The sequence below is a fragment of the Amia ocellicauda genome, chromosome 10, assembly GCF_036373705.1.
Source record: "Amia ocellicauda isolate fAmiCal2 chromosome 10, fAmiCal2.hap1, whole genome shotgun sequence".
NCBI classification, from domain to species: Eukaryota; Metazoa; Chordata; class Actinopteri; order Amiiformes; family Amiidae; genus Amia; species Amia ocellicauda.
Window position 1 is genome coordinate 39,006,136 of NC_089859.1, and position 21,200 is coordinate 39,027,335.

At 37.0% G+C, this 21,200-nt stretch overlaps 1 protein-coding gene across 2 annotated transcripts in view; it reads right to left on the minus strand.

Annotated features, from left to right (window-relative positions):
* LOC136760586 (zinc finger protein 236) overlaps window positions 1–21,200 on the minus strand; it is a 126,097-nt gene that overhangs the window by 63,089 nt on the left and 41,808 nt on the right. For both annotated transcript variants that reach the window (XM_066716063.1, XM_066716062.1), the window contains 6 exons: window positions 19,474–19,690; window positions 18,231–18,503; window positions 4,542–4,745; window positions 3,968–4,106; window positions 1,470–1,730; window positions 692–936 (listed from right to left, as the gene is read on the minus strand). In XM_066716063.1, the coding sequence (XP_066572160.1) occupies window positions 692–936; window positions 1,470–1,730; window positions 3,968–4,106; window positions 4,542–4,745; window positions 18,231–18,503; window positions 19,474–19,690 (1,339 nt within the window). The remainder of the gene's footprint in view (window positions 1–691; window positions 937–1,469; window positions 1,731–3,967; window positions 4,107–4,541; window positions 4,746–18,230; window positions 18,504–19,473; window positions 19,691–21,200) is intronic.

Sequence of the window (21,200 nt, forward strand, 5' to 3'; positions counted from 1 at the left end):
CAGTTTCACTCCATTTTCATCGGATTTCTTTGCAAATAGGCTTGTTTTTCTCAGAACACCCTAACAATTAATCTGGTATATATTATTTGATGTTCTATCAAATACAGAGAATTATGTAAAATCATTGTGTATTAGTACACTGTAAACAGACATTTTGAGCACTCTACGAATGTGTGTTGCTTCTACTAAAACGTGTATGGCCTTGTTTTGATCAGTAGACTGTCTGGTTCCAAAAATGTCATAATTGTCAATGTTTTCTGAAATTTTATATTCCTACTCAGACCAAGTATCCCCCGTAAATGCGGGGGGGGGTATAAAAAACATTTTTTTCACATCAGAGATTGTTTAGAAAACAATTCCATGATTTCTTTATCTCCAATTGTTTATTTGTTCAATGCTTTAATTTCAGAGTACCCTGAGACATTAAACTTCATACATTTCTATAAAAACTGGAAAAATTTAGGTGTTCTAAAATGTTTGACCGGTAGTGTATATATATATATATATATATATATATATATATATATATATATATATACCATCTCTACTGTAATTTTTGCTAATATTCTGTGATTCCACAGGTAGTATATGAGTTGGAATGTTCAGATCTCTGAATTGTTCTTTAAAAAAACTAGGAAAAGAAAAGTTACATGGTTTTTGCAGTTGCATGAGCGGATTAGGGTATGTATACCTTCCTGCACCAGTGGTTGGTCACTCAGCTGTTGCTCCAGCTCCGTCTGCTGGGTTCCTACAACCTGCGGCTGGCTAAGACCCAGCATAGCCTGCTGCTCTGTGCTGACAGTGGGGGGCTGCTGGAGTTCATCCCCTTCAATTTCCACCTGCATCTCTGTGGTGACCGCTGAGGCGCCCATGGGGTCATCCAGGGATGGTGGCTGCTGCTGCTGCTGTTGCTGGAGTTGTTGGGCTAGCTCGTACCTGTGGAAACAGAATACAGACCATACTCAATATAAACTTCCTGTGTAATTTAATGATTTAGAATACATCGCAAAAGGACAATGCCTTGGAAAGTGTTTGAACAGGCAAATGCCTATTTTGTAAAAGGAAACGTTTTTAAATTGCAGGTTGAATTTGTACCTCAAATCATGTTTTTTGAGGTTCATATCAATACAGTACAAATCAATACATACAATTAATGTATTTGTCCATAAACCTGACTTTGCTTTGAGTAATGCTTTGCTGTGGACTTGATCAGTAAATGCAAGGTACTTTTAAATTTTTGCCTGATATTTATGCCTTTGGAATTTGGTTATATATTATAATAACTCAACATACACAGCAGGATAGGAACCTGGGACATAGTTAAAATCAGTTTAAATTCTACACATTGATGTTTTAAATTTGGCAGTTATGGGATTTTGGGGTGGGGGGGAATCTAAAACTATAACTGAAAATAACCCTGGTAGTTCTGAAAAGCAAAATCTGGGTGACTGAAACAGGGTTATACATACTTATGGGTTTTCATGTGTTTTCTGCAGTTTGGGGAGGACTTGAATGTCTTCTGGCAGTAAGGACACATGTAGGGTCGAAGGTCGCTGTGGGTGGTCATGTGACGTCTCAGGCTGCCACTTGTGGTGAAGGTGCTGTCACAGATCAAGCATTTGTAGGCTTTCAGTCCGGAATGAGTGCGAATGTGGGCCTTGAGAACCCCTGAGGAAGCAAACCCCTTACTGCACTGAAGGCACTTGTATGGCCGCTCTCCTGTGTGTGATCTGAATAAAGACAAGGATGATAAATTACTTTGGGAAAATTCTGTCTTGGTTGAATGCTGTGTTAAGGTCTGCAGTTATCATATCAGCCTCCAGGGAAAGCAACTCCACTTTTTTCTTTTCATCGTTAATACTTAATAACAGTGCCTGTGAGTGATGAATACAACCTTTAGTCTTTGTGTTTTAAGTTTTCATTGCTTGTATACATTCCACCATAACCTATGAAAGAATAATTATTTGACCAGAAGGTCAGACAAGATTTGTTTTTCATGTTCTGCTGTTATGAAATACACAAGGAAACCTATTAGAAGGGAGATGGAAATGTACAATATTAAATGTGACCATACTTTTTGAAGCCTCTATCACTACCCTATGGAATGGGTGACATGAGTCAAAAAATCTTCATGGAACAAGGCAAATTACAATTGATACACTGACAATTTAATGATGCACTGATAGTGCCACAGTCTTCCCTTCTTGTGTTACTAGAAACAAATATTTTTAAAAAGGAAAGACACAGAAATTACCTCCTTCATTGGATTCTCTGAAATGGGTTAAAACCTTATAAAGGTTTAAAAGTGAATAATTATCTGTATGTTGTGTGTTATGTATATCTGTACGATGCAACCAATGGTAACTAGAAGTCACAAATTGTTGAATGGAATCAAGGTTAGCCACTTGTCTCTGGGAGGTACCACAGTTGGTTAGTACATTTCCTAACAAAAAATACATAAAGATAAAGGAACATTCAAAGCAAATCCAGTATAATGTTCTTCAAAACCACCAATCAGGAAGGATATAAGAACAATTCCAAGGCACTGGATAACCCCCAGATCACAGTAAATTCCATAATTAAAAGATTGAGAGAATACGGTAAAACTATGAATCTGTCTAGAACAGAGTAATTCTGTACTTTGGATCTGTCAGTTTTGTAATATTTTGCAATCGGGTCATCATCATGCAGTACCTGTCATCTCAGTAATGCTGCAACTCCATTGTGTTTCCCTAATATGATGGAGGCACCATCGGATGTTAACATTACAATATGCTGACCGCTGCATGCTACCAATTGAATGATACCAGCAAAACCTGTTTGTAATTGGTGACATTCTGCTCCCTAAACTTGATGTAAAGAACCAATATTTTATGCTCGGCAACGTCAGTGCTTTTGTCGACTGCCATGATGTGAACAATGGCATTTCACACACTCTTCATCGTCTGTCTGTGCCACTTCATTAATTGACTTTTGCAAATTCAAATGCTTAGTTTTTACTTCTCCAACTTAGTCAGATGTTCATGAATCTGCTGAACCGACAGCATTGATACATTCATTTTTATGGCAAGAAGCACATCGTCAGTCAGTACTTTAATTTGTTCAGGTATGATATATTTTGTTAGTGAGGTCAACTCATTTCTCTCAAGCTTCTCTGGAAAAAAAAATGTATGCCCATTCCGTGCTTTCAATCTTGCAAGGTCCTAACAACATCAATGTGGATTTTATGTTAAAAATGGCATTTTTGATAGTCAAGTTTCCATTCTGTCCAATGGTACCCGATGAAAAATCTCCCTTAGCCTCTGAGCAAAATTTACACACATCCCCCATTAGCTGAGTAGCCGAATATGTCTCCCAATTTCAATGTACCTTGACCTGAGACATCTGTTTTGTTTGTCTCGACTAATTCTGAAAGCCATTTCCCTTTGAAGGTAGAACAGCGCTTGTTTTGTGGCCCTAATTGTGTAGGTAATGGTACGTCTTTCCATTTAGCCATTTCAATTGCCTGGGTTTTTAGAGCTCACCCATGAATCCTCCTGACTATGCTCGTGACAAGTTAGCTTGCACAAAAGCAGTAGTGAAGAGCATGATCAAACATTAATAAAATGAGGCAAGAAAATCTTAAGTCTGATTTTTTTTGCACAGCCTGAAATTTCTGCTGTGCGGGTTTCTCATATGCAATGCACGACCACCCCCATGCTCGCAGCTTGTGGTATCAACAGCCCCTTTCCCCCTCCACACATATGATGTTCTCAAGTTCTGTGGGATCTGAGATTATCAAACCAATACATACCATCAAGGAAAATAGATTTTCTTTTGTGAACTAAAAGAAAGACCTACATCTGGGCTAAGGGGGATATAATTCTACCCACCAGTGGAAGCCGCCTTCTTCATTGCAATTTGTGAAACTAGAAAAATAAAACATTTTCAGAGCTCTCATTTATACTTTTTGACATTCATATTTTACCTGACATGCTGCTTAAGATGACTGGATTTCTTGTATGCTTTACTGCAATAGGGACATTTGTAAGGCCTGTCATTGTCAATGATGTCTAAATATTGTTGTAAGGAGAGGCTGCCTCGAGGGTTTTGGTTTTGTATAAGACCTGTAATACAAATATCAAACAAAAAGTGAATTAAACTGAATTTTGTTTAAAAGACAAAATATATTTTATGTACCCTCAATGAAAGACTGAAGTTTGCTTATTAAAAAGAGCATAAAATCAATGTTCTAGATTGTCCATTCAATCTGATATGTTTATAATACTTTTGCTGATTTTATTCCTGAAAATATACATAAAAAAAATGACCAGAGGAAAGTAAATTAACGTGTATAATAAACTGTATTTAACTATGTATTGATACATAAATAAACACTTATATAAATATTAAAATCTAATTTCAATTAAAAAAAAAATCTTAAAATAAATTACCCTTATAGGACCCAGGAAGTTTTATACATATCTCCAGGTTTTCTATCCCTACTTGTATATACTGTATATCTACACATAATAAAAAGAATAGCATAAACATGTCCTTACCCAAGTCTGTGATAAGGATGGGCTCCTGAAGAGGGATGTCTGGCATTGGGAGATTGTTCTTCACTACTCTGACTTTCTGGGGTTTTCGGGGGTATTTCTGCTTCTTCATCTGCATGCTCTTGAAGTGGGAGGCTATGTGGGTTTTTCTGTGTCCTGAGGTACGGAAGATCTTCTCACAGTGGGGGCATGGGAAGGGTCGGACACCTTTGCAAAAAGGAATTGGGGACGGGGGAAAAAATAAATTGTCATCATCTTAACATAAATGTGTGTTCAATTAGAGCTGCATGTTATCCTTCATAACATGGAATAACTTTTGGGAGTAACAGAATAAATTATAAGCAAGGTAAAGAGATTTCAACCAGCACCGGAGAGTTTACTTTTACATGCTATTTTACTCATTTGGCTGTTTGTAGTTTAATGATTTAAACATTTTATTCTGCTGCTTCTTGATGGGATTTAAATATAATGGAAATGGGTTGAAAATAGAGTGCAGAATTTAATTATGAGTAATTGTGTAACACTGTAGGACTGCCTAAAGAAGGATGTATTCCTTTCTTCTACATCTGGTGTAGCAATTGTGTCTAGTCTTCAACAGACAATAAAACATGCAGATTACATAGATTCAAAGCATAGGCTACCTTCTCCCTGAAGACACAGGGGTACACAGAAGACTTTCAAGAGCCCTTGCATCTCTTAATAACACTGCAAACCAGCAAGCTGTATTCCTGCCGCCCTAAAGAACTACTCTGTTTCTTCAGATGAGAGACAACAGATACAGTGCACAGTGGACTGCTCAAGATTAAAAGTACCAATGTGTAGGAGAAGACAACAGTGAAAAGGTGGATTAAAAATAGATTTACAGGGTTGTATAGGTGGCAAAACCAGTATGTTTTTTTTTTCTTATTTGACAACTACGACTTGGATTCTCAAAGGAAATTGAGTGCCCTCAGGGCTAACTATGTTATTTCCCTCCACTTTCCAGGTATCTGAGATCAGGGTTGCCAGATGCTACTCCAAAATTCCCCCCTGTGGGGAGCCAATTTCCCCCCATTTTCATAACACCCTTATTAGAGAGGAATAGCATATACATTTTTGCTGTACTAATTTATATGGGCCTTAAATGCCACATTTATTCATATTAAATTGATATAATGCTGCAAATTGTAACTAATGTAACTGTAATAAAAGGGTGTCTTCCCGATTAATGCTTCTGTCCCAGGAAATGTAACAGTAACAGGTTACTGACCAGGTGCATTTAATAGAATTTTTTGTAACCTTGAGAAGGGTGTGCATTTAAGTACACATTTTAATTGCCATGCAGGAGGTTTATGCCGAAAGATCATCACGACAGGCAGTCTGGTCGGGGTGCGTCCCCGCTGCCGATGGTTGTGTAGTGTGAGACGGGCTGCGATGCGATCGCTTGCCCTCCGATCCGATCGTAAGCTTGTCGGAGCCCCAATGATTTTATTAAACGTGTTTAATATTTATGACTCGATCGGCGCCAATTGTGGAGTGACGTCATCAGCAGCCAATGAGAGCCGAGCTGACTGAAGAAGAGGGCAGAAACAGAAGAATAAAAATGACAGGAGAATAAGATTGTCATACGTATTTATTAAAATACTTCAAATACCAATGGTTGTTTCGGGGCACGTTATTTTAAAATACTATACGCTTTTTGTGTTTGTGTTCGTCTGTGCAGACAAACAACAACAGCAGCTTGTGGTCGCGTTCTTTCCGCAGTTTTGCACAGATCTGCAGAAACCACTGATCCTTTGGTGGAGCAGCGCAGATCTGCGCTACACAAACGTGACCTGTACATGTCCAGTCCGTGTTTGTTGACCTTTTCGCTGTGTGGATCACGCGTGTTTCTGCGAGATTTGGAGGCTGTCATGCAGATCGCCACGACAAGGATGTCAGATCAGTCGTGTAGTGTGTGCTCTGTTGCCAGATCGGGGGATTTTCCCCTATGGCAAGCCAAATTATCATTTAGAGATATATTCAAATATTTCAAGATCTCTCTAAATCATTTAAAGATATCTGCAAATCATTTAAAGATCTCATTTAAAAGTACATTTAGAGATCTCTAAATGATTTGAAGATCTCTAAATGATTTGCAGATATCTCTAAATCATTTAAAGATATCTGCAAATCATTTAGAGATATCTTCAAATGACTTCCTGTATGTAGCCCAATATTATCACTTCCTGTTAACTTGTTCATTCATTTCTATGTAGCTGAATAAGGAAACAGGAAGTGATAATCTCAGCTAAAATATAGGAAGTCATTTGAAGATATCCTGAAATTATTTGCAGATCTCTCTAAATGAACAGGAAATCATTTGAAGATCTCTCTAAATGATTAGCAGATCTCTCTAAATGAACAGGATGTTATTTGAAGATATCTCTAAATTATTTGCAGATATCTTTAAATGATTTAGAGATATCTTTAAATTTTTGAAGATATCTTTAAATGCATTTAGAGATATCTCTAAATTATAATTTGGCTTGCCATATAAATGTGGGGTGGATTTTTAAGAGCCCAGGGGAAAATTTGGGGGCAACCCCGCCCCCCCGGACCTCACCTCATCCAGCAACTTCCCCCCCCCCCGGGACCTCACTTCAGCCAGCAATCATATTTGGGCGTGGAATACGTGATTTGTGGGATTTTAACAACCAAAATGGGGGGAATTAATGGAGAGGACTTGGCAACACTGAGTGTGTGTTCACCTGTACTTAAGCGATCGTGTAGTGTGCGCTCTTTCACGACGCAAAAGACACAAATTCGGTGCAAAATAGTCGTTAAATGTGAGCTGCCCACTGTTCACAAAATCGGGTCAGATTGTAGAAATCGTGTAGTGTGACCCCGGCATAAGTCAAAGCCAAATGTGCATTACACATATATTGTATTTTCAAGTGTGTGCATTTATCCTGTTTTAATTTTATTTTGAAAGTAGAAGATTGATTCAACAGGTTGTTGTTTTTTAAAATGCAGCCACTTGCTGAGAACAATGTAAACCAGTAAAATGTATGAAGAAAAATAAACCTTGAATATAATTAGTTTACTTGTTCTAACATTTGAAAAACTATAGTGAGGGGGGAAGAAACACACAATCCAACAGCTCTAATATATAAATCCCACATGGATCTTGTGGATTGATTGGAAAGATGTTATAGATAAAAATAACAGTGAAATGGTGATGATTATTTGGCGAGTTTTAACTGAACAGAGGAATTCACGTCGACTCCACCTCGCAGGCTGATATTGCGATAAGTGTCCTGATTCATGGGCATATACACTCCTTTGCCAGTGGAGTGACTACAAACATGTTTTAATAATTACTGTTTTATTAATTAAATGTCGCCTTAATTTATGGTGATTACTATTAACTATACATAGAGTGGTAGAATTATTTGGTGAATCAAGAGACAGATTCTGAAAATAGCATCTATTGTATGTGATAAAGTTGTGTTTATTTGTGGATGCTGTCACATATTACATGTTATGGTTAAATAATTGATTTATACAGTGTTTTATAAAGCCAACTCGGGAATCATTTTATTTTGTGGTTTAGTGTATGCTACAACAACATGACGTTCAGCTGATGAAATACACACAAATTTATAGCCTAGCAACTTGCACAACACAGAAGAGAGCACAGCCAGGTGGTGCTTAATTACAGAACCCAATATCACTGGCGAGTGGGGCAGTCCATCATCACTGTTCCAGGGCAGGCTTAATATTTTAAACCGCCATAAGAGCAATATGAGAAGTTTAAATATGGAAAAGAACCCCCCGTTTTTTACTTTAACCCAGTTTGATATCCTTTCCCCCCACATTTCCCCCCTATGCAATATTTCCCCCCATGGCTTTGGTTTCCCCCAATAAACTTGGGGATTCCCCCAATCTGGCAACCCTGTCTGAGATCTTACAGTGCTATCAGCAGGTAGCAAATGGATTGAACATGCACATTAAGAGGATACATGTTAGCCTCATCTCTCCCATGATAGCATGAGGGTTATAGAGATTAGTATAACACTTTAAGAAGAAAGTTGGTTGCAAAGAGATTTCTAAAAACTCATTTACATAACTATATCAAATTTTTTACACTTACTGCACATGTGTATAATATAAACAAGTTTAAGAGACCATGGCAAGATTTGTAAAAGTTAAAATTAATGTGAGGTCAATGTAAAGTAGTTAGATCAGGGATGATGTGGTAAGGCACGATGTCAAATGTCAAGTAGTCCATCTAATATAACACTAATAGTATTAGCATAACCTGATTTTCCTTATCCGTGACAAAAAAAAGTGTCCCCAGATGAACATCCACTTAACCAGTAAAACCATGGTAGAGATGGCACAACAAAAACCCTTCTGCAATAGGAGCTAAACCATCTTATTTCATTTCAGTATTTCATTTAAGGTTTATTTTGAAACCTTTACATTTTAAAATAAATGTATTCAACAAAGCAGTCACATAAATCATTCCATAATACTACAATGTTACTATTGTCCAATACTGAATAAAACCCCACATTTGTATGAACTGGTGTGATGTTCAGATAATACAAATATGAATGTCCTAATTTGCTACAACTGTTATTTAATACATCTTTTTGGTTCAAATCTATTTCTTGTAAAATAATCAATATCATTCCTGTTGTTAAACTGTTTATTTCTACTGTCCATCAAAATTCATGCTTTGCAAATGCTACAAATAATCTTGGAAATTCTTGTCATGTTGTATGCTATATTACAGATTTCTAAAAATAATTTTGTTCCAGGATCTAGCCTATATTCTGTGTTTTTCCAGGATCATCTACATATTACTGATTTTGTAAGATTTGTGTAGTTCAATGATCTGAAAACCATGTACTTAAGATCATATATAATATATAGGCCTACAGTATTACTGATTTTAGGCAAACAATTGCTTTTAGATCTTAACTGGGATTTGTATGTTGGGTCTGATTGAGATCAATACTACTGGTTTGCAACTATATATTTGTGTAGCAAACAAATCACTGATTCAGTATACTAAGAGAATAATTTTATGTTTATCAATTTCTTTTAAGTATGTGTACATTTTGTGGCTAATATCCTGTTCAAAATGTACACAATACACTAATTATTTATATGGAATCTTGTAGTGAATATATTTTATCAAAAAACAACTAAAACATTTTCAATTGCCCCATCACCCTATTTTTCCAAAGATACATTGGTTTGCAGTCATAAAGTGTATTTCATCAACCAGAATTGTCAATATTATTTTTCAGTAGTTTCACAACACCAATTTGCGTTGGGGCGGGGGAATGTGTTTTTATTTGATTTTGGCTTATTCTCTTGGCTACGGGAATGACGGTCTGGAGCTGGGTCCGGACCTTCAAACCCCCCTTACAGGGACTGAGCCAAGGAAAGAGGAGAAGGAGGGCAGCATGAAAACAAGTCTCATGTTGCGCGATCACATGGTTCGAGACGACCAGAGCGGACGTTATGTTGCTCGAGCACCTGTGAGGAGGGGGCTGCGGGGGGCGTTGGGGAACCAAGGAAGCCAAACGGAGCTGCCAGTGAAGAGAAGAGAGAGAGGGCCTCATGGGGGTCAATGGCGCAGAGGGTCGTGGCTATGAGGGCCACAGGCAGGAAGGACCCCGGGGGCTGCAGGTGTAAAGGGGCTGCACACGAGGGCCTTGTGTGATGGCAGGTGGGGCAGAGGGGGGGGAAGAGCACCGAGGAGGACTATGGGAAGGTAGGGAGACAGCAGAAGCCAAAATGGGGCTGCAGGCGAGGGGAAGAGAGGGAGGGCCACATGGGGGCCAACGGCCCAGAGGGTCATGGCTATGAGGGCCATGGGCAGGGAGGACCCCAAGAGTCACTGGTGAAAGGGGACACATGTGGGCCGTAGGCAAAGAGGGACGCACAAGGGCCCCTGGCAATAAGTTCTGCTGGCGGTGGGGGCCGTGTGGGGGGGGGGGGGCACCAAGCAGGGCTGCGGGAGGGTAGGTAGACAGCGGAAGCCAAAACGGGGCTGCAGGCGAGGGGAAGAGAGGGCTGCATGGGGGCTGCGGGGTGGGGGAAATCAATGGTCCGAATGGGGCCATGGGCGAAGAGCGCCACAGGTGAGGAGGCAGCCGGCCTTCATAATTCATTAATTACAAAGTATTAGTTTATGGGGAAACAATTTGTGCATTTGTTTTAGCTGTGTAGCAGAGATTTCGCTGAAAAGAACCATGTGTGGTTTGTTTACATTGTGTCTTTGCTGGCTTTTGTGCAGAACATAGGCATGGTACTGACAAACAGAAAGGATGTTACTGTGGGTTCGTCATCAACCCCACAGATATTATATATTTTTTACCCAGTCACAGACCGTGTATCAATTGTGTCCGATTACATGCTGCTGCAGTGAACACAGGTCAGAGCGCAAATGAGAGATAGAAACAGACTTTTACATTGAAGCTTATAATTAATTACTTTTAATGACAACAACATTCATTTTAATTACTTAAGGGCCTTTAAAAATATTTGATGACCCGCATGAACCCAGTAAGGGGATACAGAAAGACATTTTTTTGTTGTTCCTCGAACAATAGCAACACAGCAAATCAAGCTGTGCATTACAATTTTATATATATATATATATATATATATATATATATATATATATATATATATATATATAATTGGTACCATTGGTACTATACATACATACACTGGAATATATATATACTGGAAATTATATATATATATATATATATATATATAATATACATTATATATAATATATATATATAATACTCTTAATCAACAAATCACAATAGAATCAACAGTAAACTGATCTTCAAATTTCAGGAAGCCCCACTAAAAACAACAGAACCAGCAGTGCTTTTGCCGACCAGTACCAATGCATTTTGGGTTTATTGCATGAAAAAACATTTTACAGTGCTTCTTCCAGGTTAGAAACTGAAACCTAACAAAAGTTTGCCACAACATAAATTAAAGCTCTAAGGCTCAAAACTAAGATTACTAATTTAAGCACAGGACATTCCAGCTTCCATTAATATATATTTAATTCAAATGTATTCATCCTTTCCAAAATCTGAATGGCAATTAGTCAGATCTTAACAACTTTAAATGAAAATTATGTTCTGTAAACAGAAATATCAAAAGCTTACATTCCCAAATGCTTTTCTCCACAGTATTGAGGTGATTATGCAAATCTTTTTTTTTTTTTTTTTTGCATTCCAGCCATTTCAAAGTACTGCAGTAATTACCCCAAACACAATTATAGTAAATGATTGCAGTAAACTCAAATTCTGGAAAAAACTAAGCAAAACAAAAGAAAAAACAACAGAAAGCTTCATCATTTAAAGTCCCAAAATTAAAAAAGATTACATTTAATCTCATTGCAGCATGAATTGAAAAATGCTCTTAAAATAATACACATGGATTAAATACTGGAAATTAACAAATACAGTTTTAAATCTAATTCTGAAAAACCGCTAAGACTATCTCTATGAAATTTTTAGCACTTAGTCTATAACTGATAATCTTATACAAAATGCAGAGAGTCCATAATTATTATACAACTAAAATCACTAAATAAAATACACATTAATTAAAAAAAAAAACACCCATTAATTATTTATTCGGAACCTTACCAATTTCATCAGAATATACCTTGCCTATTTATGCATTAATTTAGCCGATTCTCTTACCCAGGGGGACTTACAGTTCCCACAAAATACACTTTTTAAAAGATGAACATAATACATTTCAATAATTGCTAAATGCAAATGTACAACAGTATACAGTATAGATAATCATCAATTTTCCATTTTGTGTTTATAATTATAATATTAATCATTAACAGGAGACAAACTGTTCCTTTTACAACCATTTTTATTGGCTAATATTAACAATGAACCTCTCTGCTATTGGTCAGCATGGTCTGTTGCTATGCAAAATAAAGTAGAGGTAATGTGCGTGTATGGGCTCAAATTAGCGCCATAAGCAACTAATTCAAAAAATATTGTAAACAAAAATATAGACTTGAGAAAAAATCGATGTTGAGATCATATTGTTTACAAATATTTTTTATTTTGAATTTGTTACTTATGGTGCTAATTTGAGCCCATATGCGTGGCCCTGTAGTACCCTGAGGGTTAAACACATTTTGGTTCATTTTTTGAGTTTCATTAAATTTACATTTTAAAGCCATTGCAGGTGTTAAAACATCATCATATTTTCTAAATCTGGTAATTGGGACGGGTTTTCAGTTTTTAATCTGGAGTTGAAGTGGTTAATAACAAATACAGAAGATGAAAACAAATTCATTATTAGCCTTTATTTGATGTAGGCTAGTTATTGCAAAGGAATAGGAATCAATTCGGCAACAATATAAATAATGCCTTTGTATAATAATGAATGTCTTTTCTTTTAAAGGCTACTTTACAATTATCACAGTACTACTGAATGTAGCTGCTGCGGGGAAGACAAATCCCATGCTCTTTAGGTGTAGTCTTTTCTGCTATTTGTTAAGTAATGCAATGTCACATAATGGATGACAGAAGAGAAATAATTGTGATTTTAAGCTATTAAAATTATGGAATGAAACAGAAAAATCACAGATATATTACTTCTATACACTAATTATACACTTCTACTAACACACACATTAATATAAACCAATCATTTTGGTGAGTGCACTAGTTCCCCTTTAAGCATAGTTTTATAGTGAGGGGTAAATTCCTTAAAACAAACAGCACAGGATTAAGCTCTTTTTGTATCAATGCTTGAGAGTTAATTTAATTAAACCTGAGCTAAGAAAGGCAGAGGAAATAAAATTAAGGTGCTTCACAGACCATGTTTTGAATTACAATGATATTGCTTCCCTTCATTGACAACAAAAAATACACTTAGCATTCCTAATTTAGGAAAAAGGGATGTAATGAGTCAGATATTTATCTTTATTTCAAATATTTATTTAAATGTATTTAAATGTCTTTACTTTACATTTCAAATCCCGGGTGGGGCAGTGCTGTTGTACCCTTGAGCAAGGTACTTCACTTAGATTGCTCCAGTAAAATGCCCAGCTGTATAAATGGGTACAAATGTAAGTCGCCCTGGATAAGAGCGTCTGCTAAATGACAAATAATGTAATGTAATGTAATGATCTTTTGGACAATGTAGCCTTGTTAACATATTCTGTTGTTGCTAGCTTATATCATAGTAATTGTTCTATTTCTGTTTATCACAAGATTCCATAGATACTGTGATGAATTTGATATCAAAAACAAAAGCAAGACTAAATAGATTTTATTGTAAATGTACACCACAGTAGACAAAAAAAACCAGCAGGTATATGTGTCTGCTTTAAAATTGGGTGCTGTGAAATGTTCCATGGTACTTGCTTATTAAAATGTACAGTTAAACACTGAACCATCTCCTGATAAGCTCTTTAAAAATGAATTAATTTCAAACAGGAAAGAAAAATACGTAATGACTTTAAAGTTTGGACATTCACATAAAATGGCATAATGACTAATGCTATAGTAATTGGCATAGCATTGAATAAATAATATCAGCTTATAAGTACTTCAGGAAAGATTAACCTAAAGGCTAAATAATTTTGCTAGTTTTAAATAATTTAAGTAAATTAATATGACCATATGTGAAAACAAGTAGGCTACTTTCAATTTGATTGAATTGTACAGTTAGAATCTTAGCAATTTAAATAGTACACTTATTTTTTGTTTAAATTACTAGTAACCGCTATTAGCAAAGATTCCTGTAAATAACTTTCAAATGGGACATACTTAGGAGTCTTTTTGGGATCCCATATAGATTGCTACCACATATGTGAGCATGTGGGCAATTCATAGCTCTATTTTATATTGGCCTATCCCTTCTGAAATTCCATTCTAACCACTGCAAAATGTCAAAATCATTGGTCTTATAAAGTCATTTCAGAGTAAACTCAGGATTAACTATCTGATTGCGTGAAAAGCTGTATGAAAGAACAACATAAATCCCAGAAATCTGAACTTTCTTTAAATGTCATATTCCTGAACAGTGAAAGTACAGGACCCACAAATGCAGTGTTTTCGCCCTCAGAGAAGCTAGCATTACATTTGCTATACTTACTGAATGCATGTTGCACAATTCTCACCTACACACCTTCTAAATGAAATGTATATACACAGTAAATTTGCCAGTGTTGAATTAACTCCAACAGTATTCATTTTAACTCTGAAAAAGTGTTTATATAATCCACACTCACCAGAGTAAAATTAACACTTTCATCAAAGTTGGCATTTTTACACTGCCTCAGAGTTAAATGTTTTGCTCTCAGGGAGTTAAACAAGTAACTCTTAAGTGTTTTTTTTTTGTTTTTTTATTTTATTTAACACTGCACTACTCTCACCAGTTTTAACTCTCCTCTAAAATGTAACTCTCCTCAGCATTAAAACATTCTAATTGTGGTACTCCATTAAATTGTTAAAGCCCTGTGTACTCTGCTTTTATCAAGCGAATGATAACTAGTGTTACCACAGCCATCAATTATGATTGACAGAAACAGTCTAGGACAACTAGACTAAGAGGTCTAACGCCCAACAGAAGTACAAGGAATGTCAAGACCATTATTAAAATATGAAAATGTTACCATGGTGTACATATAGGACTATCACTTTAAGGGTAAACTGAAGATTTGGTTTTTTTCTCCCCTTTACAGCTTACATATCTAATTCCTTCTCTAGACATGTGATATGAGAATCAGCACCAAATTTCAAACAAAATTCCAGCACCAGTGAGGAAATGAATTATCTTTACTAAGGAGATATGGAAATAGGAAGGAAGGTAATTAGAAAAAAATATATATATATTGAAATAATTTATGATACTGTGCAGACCCAGCATTTGAATCATTGAACACGAACAGATTCTTCATTAATTTTATCAAAATAGACAGATAGGCAGCACTGACACTTGGAGAGCTCACAGCTTTTCAGGGAGTACTTGACACAGTCACATAGAAGCATATGCAATTCCCATTACCTGTTTTCCCTGTGTTAATATTAAATGCACTTTATCCTACAAGACACAGGCCTAATAGCTGCTCGTGTGCCCTTGTATTGCATTGTTTTAAGTTATTTGTTGATTTTTTTTTTTACCCGATGACTGCAGCTCTCTGCTTACAGAATGTACACTTGGAATTTACGTATTCATTCTTTTATTTTTAAACATGATGTAAAGAGAAACAACCATAGGAAATGAATTTATAGGATTTGTCATTTTGGTGATTTTTCAACTAATTCAGTTAAATGAATAATAGTTGACAGTTGATGATGAGTAGGAAGTGTGAATACTTGCATTTATTATGTGCTTTTTATCACACTGGATCACAAAGCACTTTAGAGGTAGAAGGGGACTTGCTTTCTCTATCACTGAATTAAAGGGTTGTGCACAGCAGCCATTTTGTGTCACCAGTACCAAGAATCTAGGAATTATTTGATATTTAATCCAAAGGGAGACATTTCATTAGTCCAGATTAAAAAATCTGACATTTATTTAATCTAGTTATCTGACAGGGTGCCATTACTCTATTGAATTGTGCCATGGAATCTTTCATGAATCGAGGAGGTAATCACTTCCTATCACATGGTACCTTCTGTTACTGTGCTTGGGCATTTGTTAGGAATTTCTGTATCTGCCACCAACCAGATTTTCATTAGAAAAGTATGGACCAGTATGGACCAGTCCCAGCCTTACTTATCTCAGATCACATGAGATCAGATTTCAAGGTGCTGTATGGTAAGTGGTAGTCTGATTAATCCATCCACCCATCCATTTTCGAAACCGCTCATCCATGGGGGTCACGGGGGACGCCAGGGACGCCAGAGCTGATCCCGGCAAGCATAGGGCGCAAGGCAGGATGGGACGCCAGTCCATCACTGGGCACACACATACACAGGACAATTTTAGTGTGGCCAATTAACCTAACCAGCATGTCTTTGGATGGTGGGAAGAAACCCACGCATACACGGGGAGAACATGCAAACTCATCACAGACAGACACCCTGAACCGAGACTCGAACCCAGGACCCCTGGAGCTGTGAGGCAGCAGTGCTAACCACCATGCCGCCCTGTTCTGATTAAATTCAGGTAAATTGCTTAGTGTAAAATATAATAATTATCTTTAAAAAACATTTTCACGCCACTACAAAACAGCTCTGCAGATACCCATAGATGACAGTTGGGAAATGGTTTATAAACTAAGCCTCGTTTCCACTGGCGGAGGCGTCCGGCCCCGGACGCTTAAATGGGTGTTTACACTGGCTTAAGCGTCTGCTGCCAGATGTGGCCGTAAAGCGTCCGTCACACCCACTAAGGAAAAACTTCACTTTCAGAATCAGAGATGTGAGCTTCACTTGCAGACAGACAAGGAAGAGATCAGCTACATTGTGTCGGAAGTGCCGTGTGGGATCATGAAGAAATTACAGTTTTATTAGCAGCATGGAGTGAAATCCACATACAGAAACAATTACTGCTTACAGATAATATCCGAGTGCATTCAAAACTTGGATTTCACAGGACCGGTGCAGTGCCGTGACTTGTTAAAAATAAACTGAATGATAATAATCAAATCGGTAGCAGCCAATTTTATTAACAATTTATGAACAACTGGACGGTGTTTCAGACAGTCGTTTTGTGAATGGTGTGCAGGTCTGTTGTGTAACAGCCCTGCAGAGACAATCAGTATGAAGGTGAACACGATTCAGTTAACATGTGCCAAGTTAAATGAATGAATAAATAAAGCAGATCTGGGTTTCCCTCTAAAACATTAAGGACTGGTTTAATAAATGCATCCATAAATCTACAAATGCCATGACTGAGACGTGCACACTTTACTTAAATTAAGCTGCTATATTGTAGCTGGATGATCAATTGTGAAACGTGTGTATTTTGTTTCAACTGTAACTTACCCTGGTTAAGGACGTCTGCTAAGTAAATTATAAATAATACAGCAATAAGTATTGTTTGCAGTTACAAATCTGCAGAAAGAGTAATAAGTTAAGGGAGTCATGTTGTGCCATTTAAAATACATATATACTAGCACAAATGATGATAATAAAACTAAATAGCAAATACGTATTGTTATTGTTGCACATGGAAACGTATTCTTATGGGAATGTGTTTGTCTGAATATAAAGTTGTCAATACACGTTTAGCTCTTCCTAATATCTCTTAACAGAAATGTGTATTTATTACGCTGTTTACAATCATGTAAAGCAGAAAGAATAAAATAGACACAAACGTCCTTTCCACGTCAGGTTGTATCGCTCATAGTGTTGTTCTCCGTCTTTGTTTTTAAAACAAAACACAAACCAAACCCACAATCGCTTTGCTCCTCCCATAAGAGGGGATGGACTTCACGGCCTGGAATTACGGCCTGGTTTTACAAAAAAAGCTCTGGGACTTGTCCGGCACGGCATGGCATGGCATGGTACGGCACGGACGCTTAAGCAAATGGAACCGAAGCACTAGTGCATATGATTTACTAATTTTTGTGCAAGGTTTTCTGATTCATGAGCCTGCTTTTTTAATTAATGTGAGCAAAGCAGTGCACTATGCAATCTCTGGGGTTCCCTCCAGCTTAGCTCAAACAGCAGAAGAAGCATTTTCTCTTACCAGTATGAAGACGCATGTGGACCTTCATGCTGCCGGACGTGGAGAAGCACTTCATGCAGTACTGGCATTTGAAGGCCTTGATGCCAGTGTGGGTCTTCATGTGAGCTGTGAGTGTGCTCTTGACAGCGAAGGCACGGAAGCACTGCTTGCACTTGAAAGGCTTCTCGTGTGTGTGAATGCGGATGTGCCGCACCAGGTCGCTAGGCTTCTTGAATTCCTTGGAGCAGTAAGGACACACGTGCCACCTAATACCATTTTCTTCACGAATGGAACCTACAATAACAAAGACCAAATTCAGCCCCAGGAGCAGATCATTCTAAATAAACAAAGAAATTGGGCCATCAAATATTAAAACAATGTTATGTCTTATTGATAAAATAATCATTTTCATTCAGTAACTGAGAGGTCCAAATGGATGAAAAACAAAAAAGACAAGAGTTCTAAATGCTGTCACTTGTCAATTAGAGTGAGTATTTTTTACAGGCACTAACTTTTATCAGCATATTATTAGTAAAATTGCAGACATTTAGTGTATAGCGTATCTACAAGCATAAAAGTATAGCATATAATAATAACTGTGATCATGTGTATTTAAATGATCACTGTAAACAAAATACAAACAAAATAAACATTTATTGATAAATAAATGTTTATTTAAAACTTTACAATAAAGTTACTTTATTTTAAATTTTTCAGAAGTGCACAGCATTAAACACATCTGTAGACTAACTGCAACCAAGAAAGAGAATATAATTCGTGCTTTAAAAACAATTATTGATTACAATTTAATTACTAGAAAGATCGATAGATTTAAGCTTTTTCAGACTTGCACAGCAAAGAACATACTGGTTGAACAACTGCAACCAAGAGAGAAAGATACACTGATACCTTCAACTAGAACTGTGCAGGCTCACTAATTTAAGTTCAAAGGGAGGAGGGAATGTACAGGTACATTTATTCCTATGTTCCAAAGGGTTTAGCCTTGCAATAGCACTACTAGCACTACTGAACAGAAGTGGGTGGCTTGACAGTGCATGTTTCAGAGGATGCATGTCTCTCTTCTGCATTAGTACAGAGGTCATAGTGAGGAAAAGACTGCTCAAGATGGTTATTATGTTGTACAAACATAATACAACATATGGTGGACCATTGTATTGTTCAGAATTCAGGTTAAGAACTTCATGGGACCACCCTCTTAAATGGATGAATAGGTTCATTGATACATATTAGTTTTAATTATTACCTGGCATTTGCATGGGCTTTTTGTAAACACTTTTCTTTTCTTTCCTGATGACTTTGTCTGGGCTGGGCTCCTTACTGGTGTCCAGTTGGTCAGAAGCAGGGGGGCATAGAGGGTTTTCCTGGGCCTGGCTCTGTGTTCCAGAAGCCCTGGCTACTGCAGTGTTCTGGGCATGGGATTGAACTGGTATGGCACTCAGGCCACTGTTCTCCAAGGCTTGCTGCAACACAGAAGGATAAGCAATGTTTTCCGAATCTCTCATGAGCCTGACATAGAAGAACAACACCTCTGTACCTTTTAGTCTGCCAAGTTATATTCAAACTTCGTGCAATTTCCGCAACACTGGAATACAGCACTGTTCTCTTGTGTCTCGCAAACACGCCTGCTTCACTCCACAGTGCGCTATTATCCCCACTGTTTGAACACAGTTTTGCACAGTTATTGGATGAATGTGCCACGCTAATATCGCACAAAAACTGGTATATTCAGTCTAATTAAGGCTTTCACACAATTCAAATTCGATTCTGCTATGCACATGTTTAATGTCAGCCCAGAATAAATTTGCATCTCATGTTTCCAATTACCGATATGTTAATAAGCCACAGCATTAAAGGAACATGACTCTGCAGGTGGATGAATGAAGGCAGTGCTGGACAGAGGCGAGTGCCATGTTTCACGTTCGGTTATTTGTTCACGTACCTAATTAGAAATCACATCTGGCATCAGTCCACAATGTGCAGTGCACTCGAGTCTGGACACATCCTGAATGCAGACCTCCTCGGTAATATAGTAGTGCACACCTCTATGCCATTGTCCTGACAGGGCAAACAACGAGGCTCATACGCATAGTATTGCAGTACAAACATAATATTGTGGACGTAGTAGTAATACATATTACCCAATACCCATAACTGTCTGTATGTATGTAGGTCGTCACATAATCAAACATAATAGTATGAACATTACTGCTGCTGTGTGTCCACCTAGTGCTGTTTAGCCACCATAAGTAAGCTTGTTTTTATCTTTTGAAAATATATTACTTACACTGCACAAAGGGATGATTTCTTATTTATTTCACTTAAGCGTTGTTATTAAATCCAGTCCATATTTGGATGTCGTATTAATAATAATAATAATAATAATAATAATAATAATAATATTATTATATTTCATACATTTAGTTTAGCTGAATTAGATTAATGATCCACTCTAACTGGATATCAATGAGTTAATTTTCCTTGCATTGTCTGCCATTTGCCAGGAGTTAACGTTCCCTGTACCATGTTATTAAACCGCAATTCTAATGAAGAGCTGTATAAAAGCCTTATTAATCGCCTTATAATTGTTCGTTGTCGTTTAACTTCAGGAATATATATATATAATTTAAAAAACAAAATCAAAATAAATTACAGCACACTTCAAGATTCGAACCCAGAACGCCTGGTTTATAGGACTTCCAACAGAGATTAGTAGTGGACCATGAAACCTGTTTTAAATAGCCTACAGCCACCACAAATAACTGTCTTAATTAGTTGTATATAACTCTAATATTGGAATTGGTCACACATAAATTTGGAAATAATAAGAAATTAGAACAAACGTGTACTTTTCAAATGTATGTATTTATGTATGCATGTATGTATGTATGTATGTATTGTCATTCTTTGAAAAGAAAAAAAACTGTTAGGAACTTGTTCTGGTGCAGCACACATACAACCATAAATAAAAAC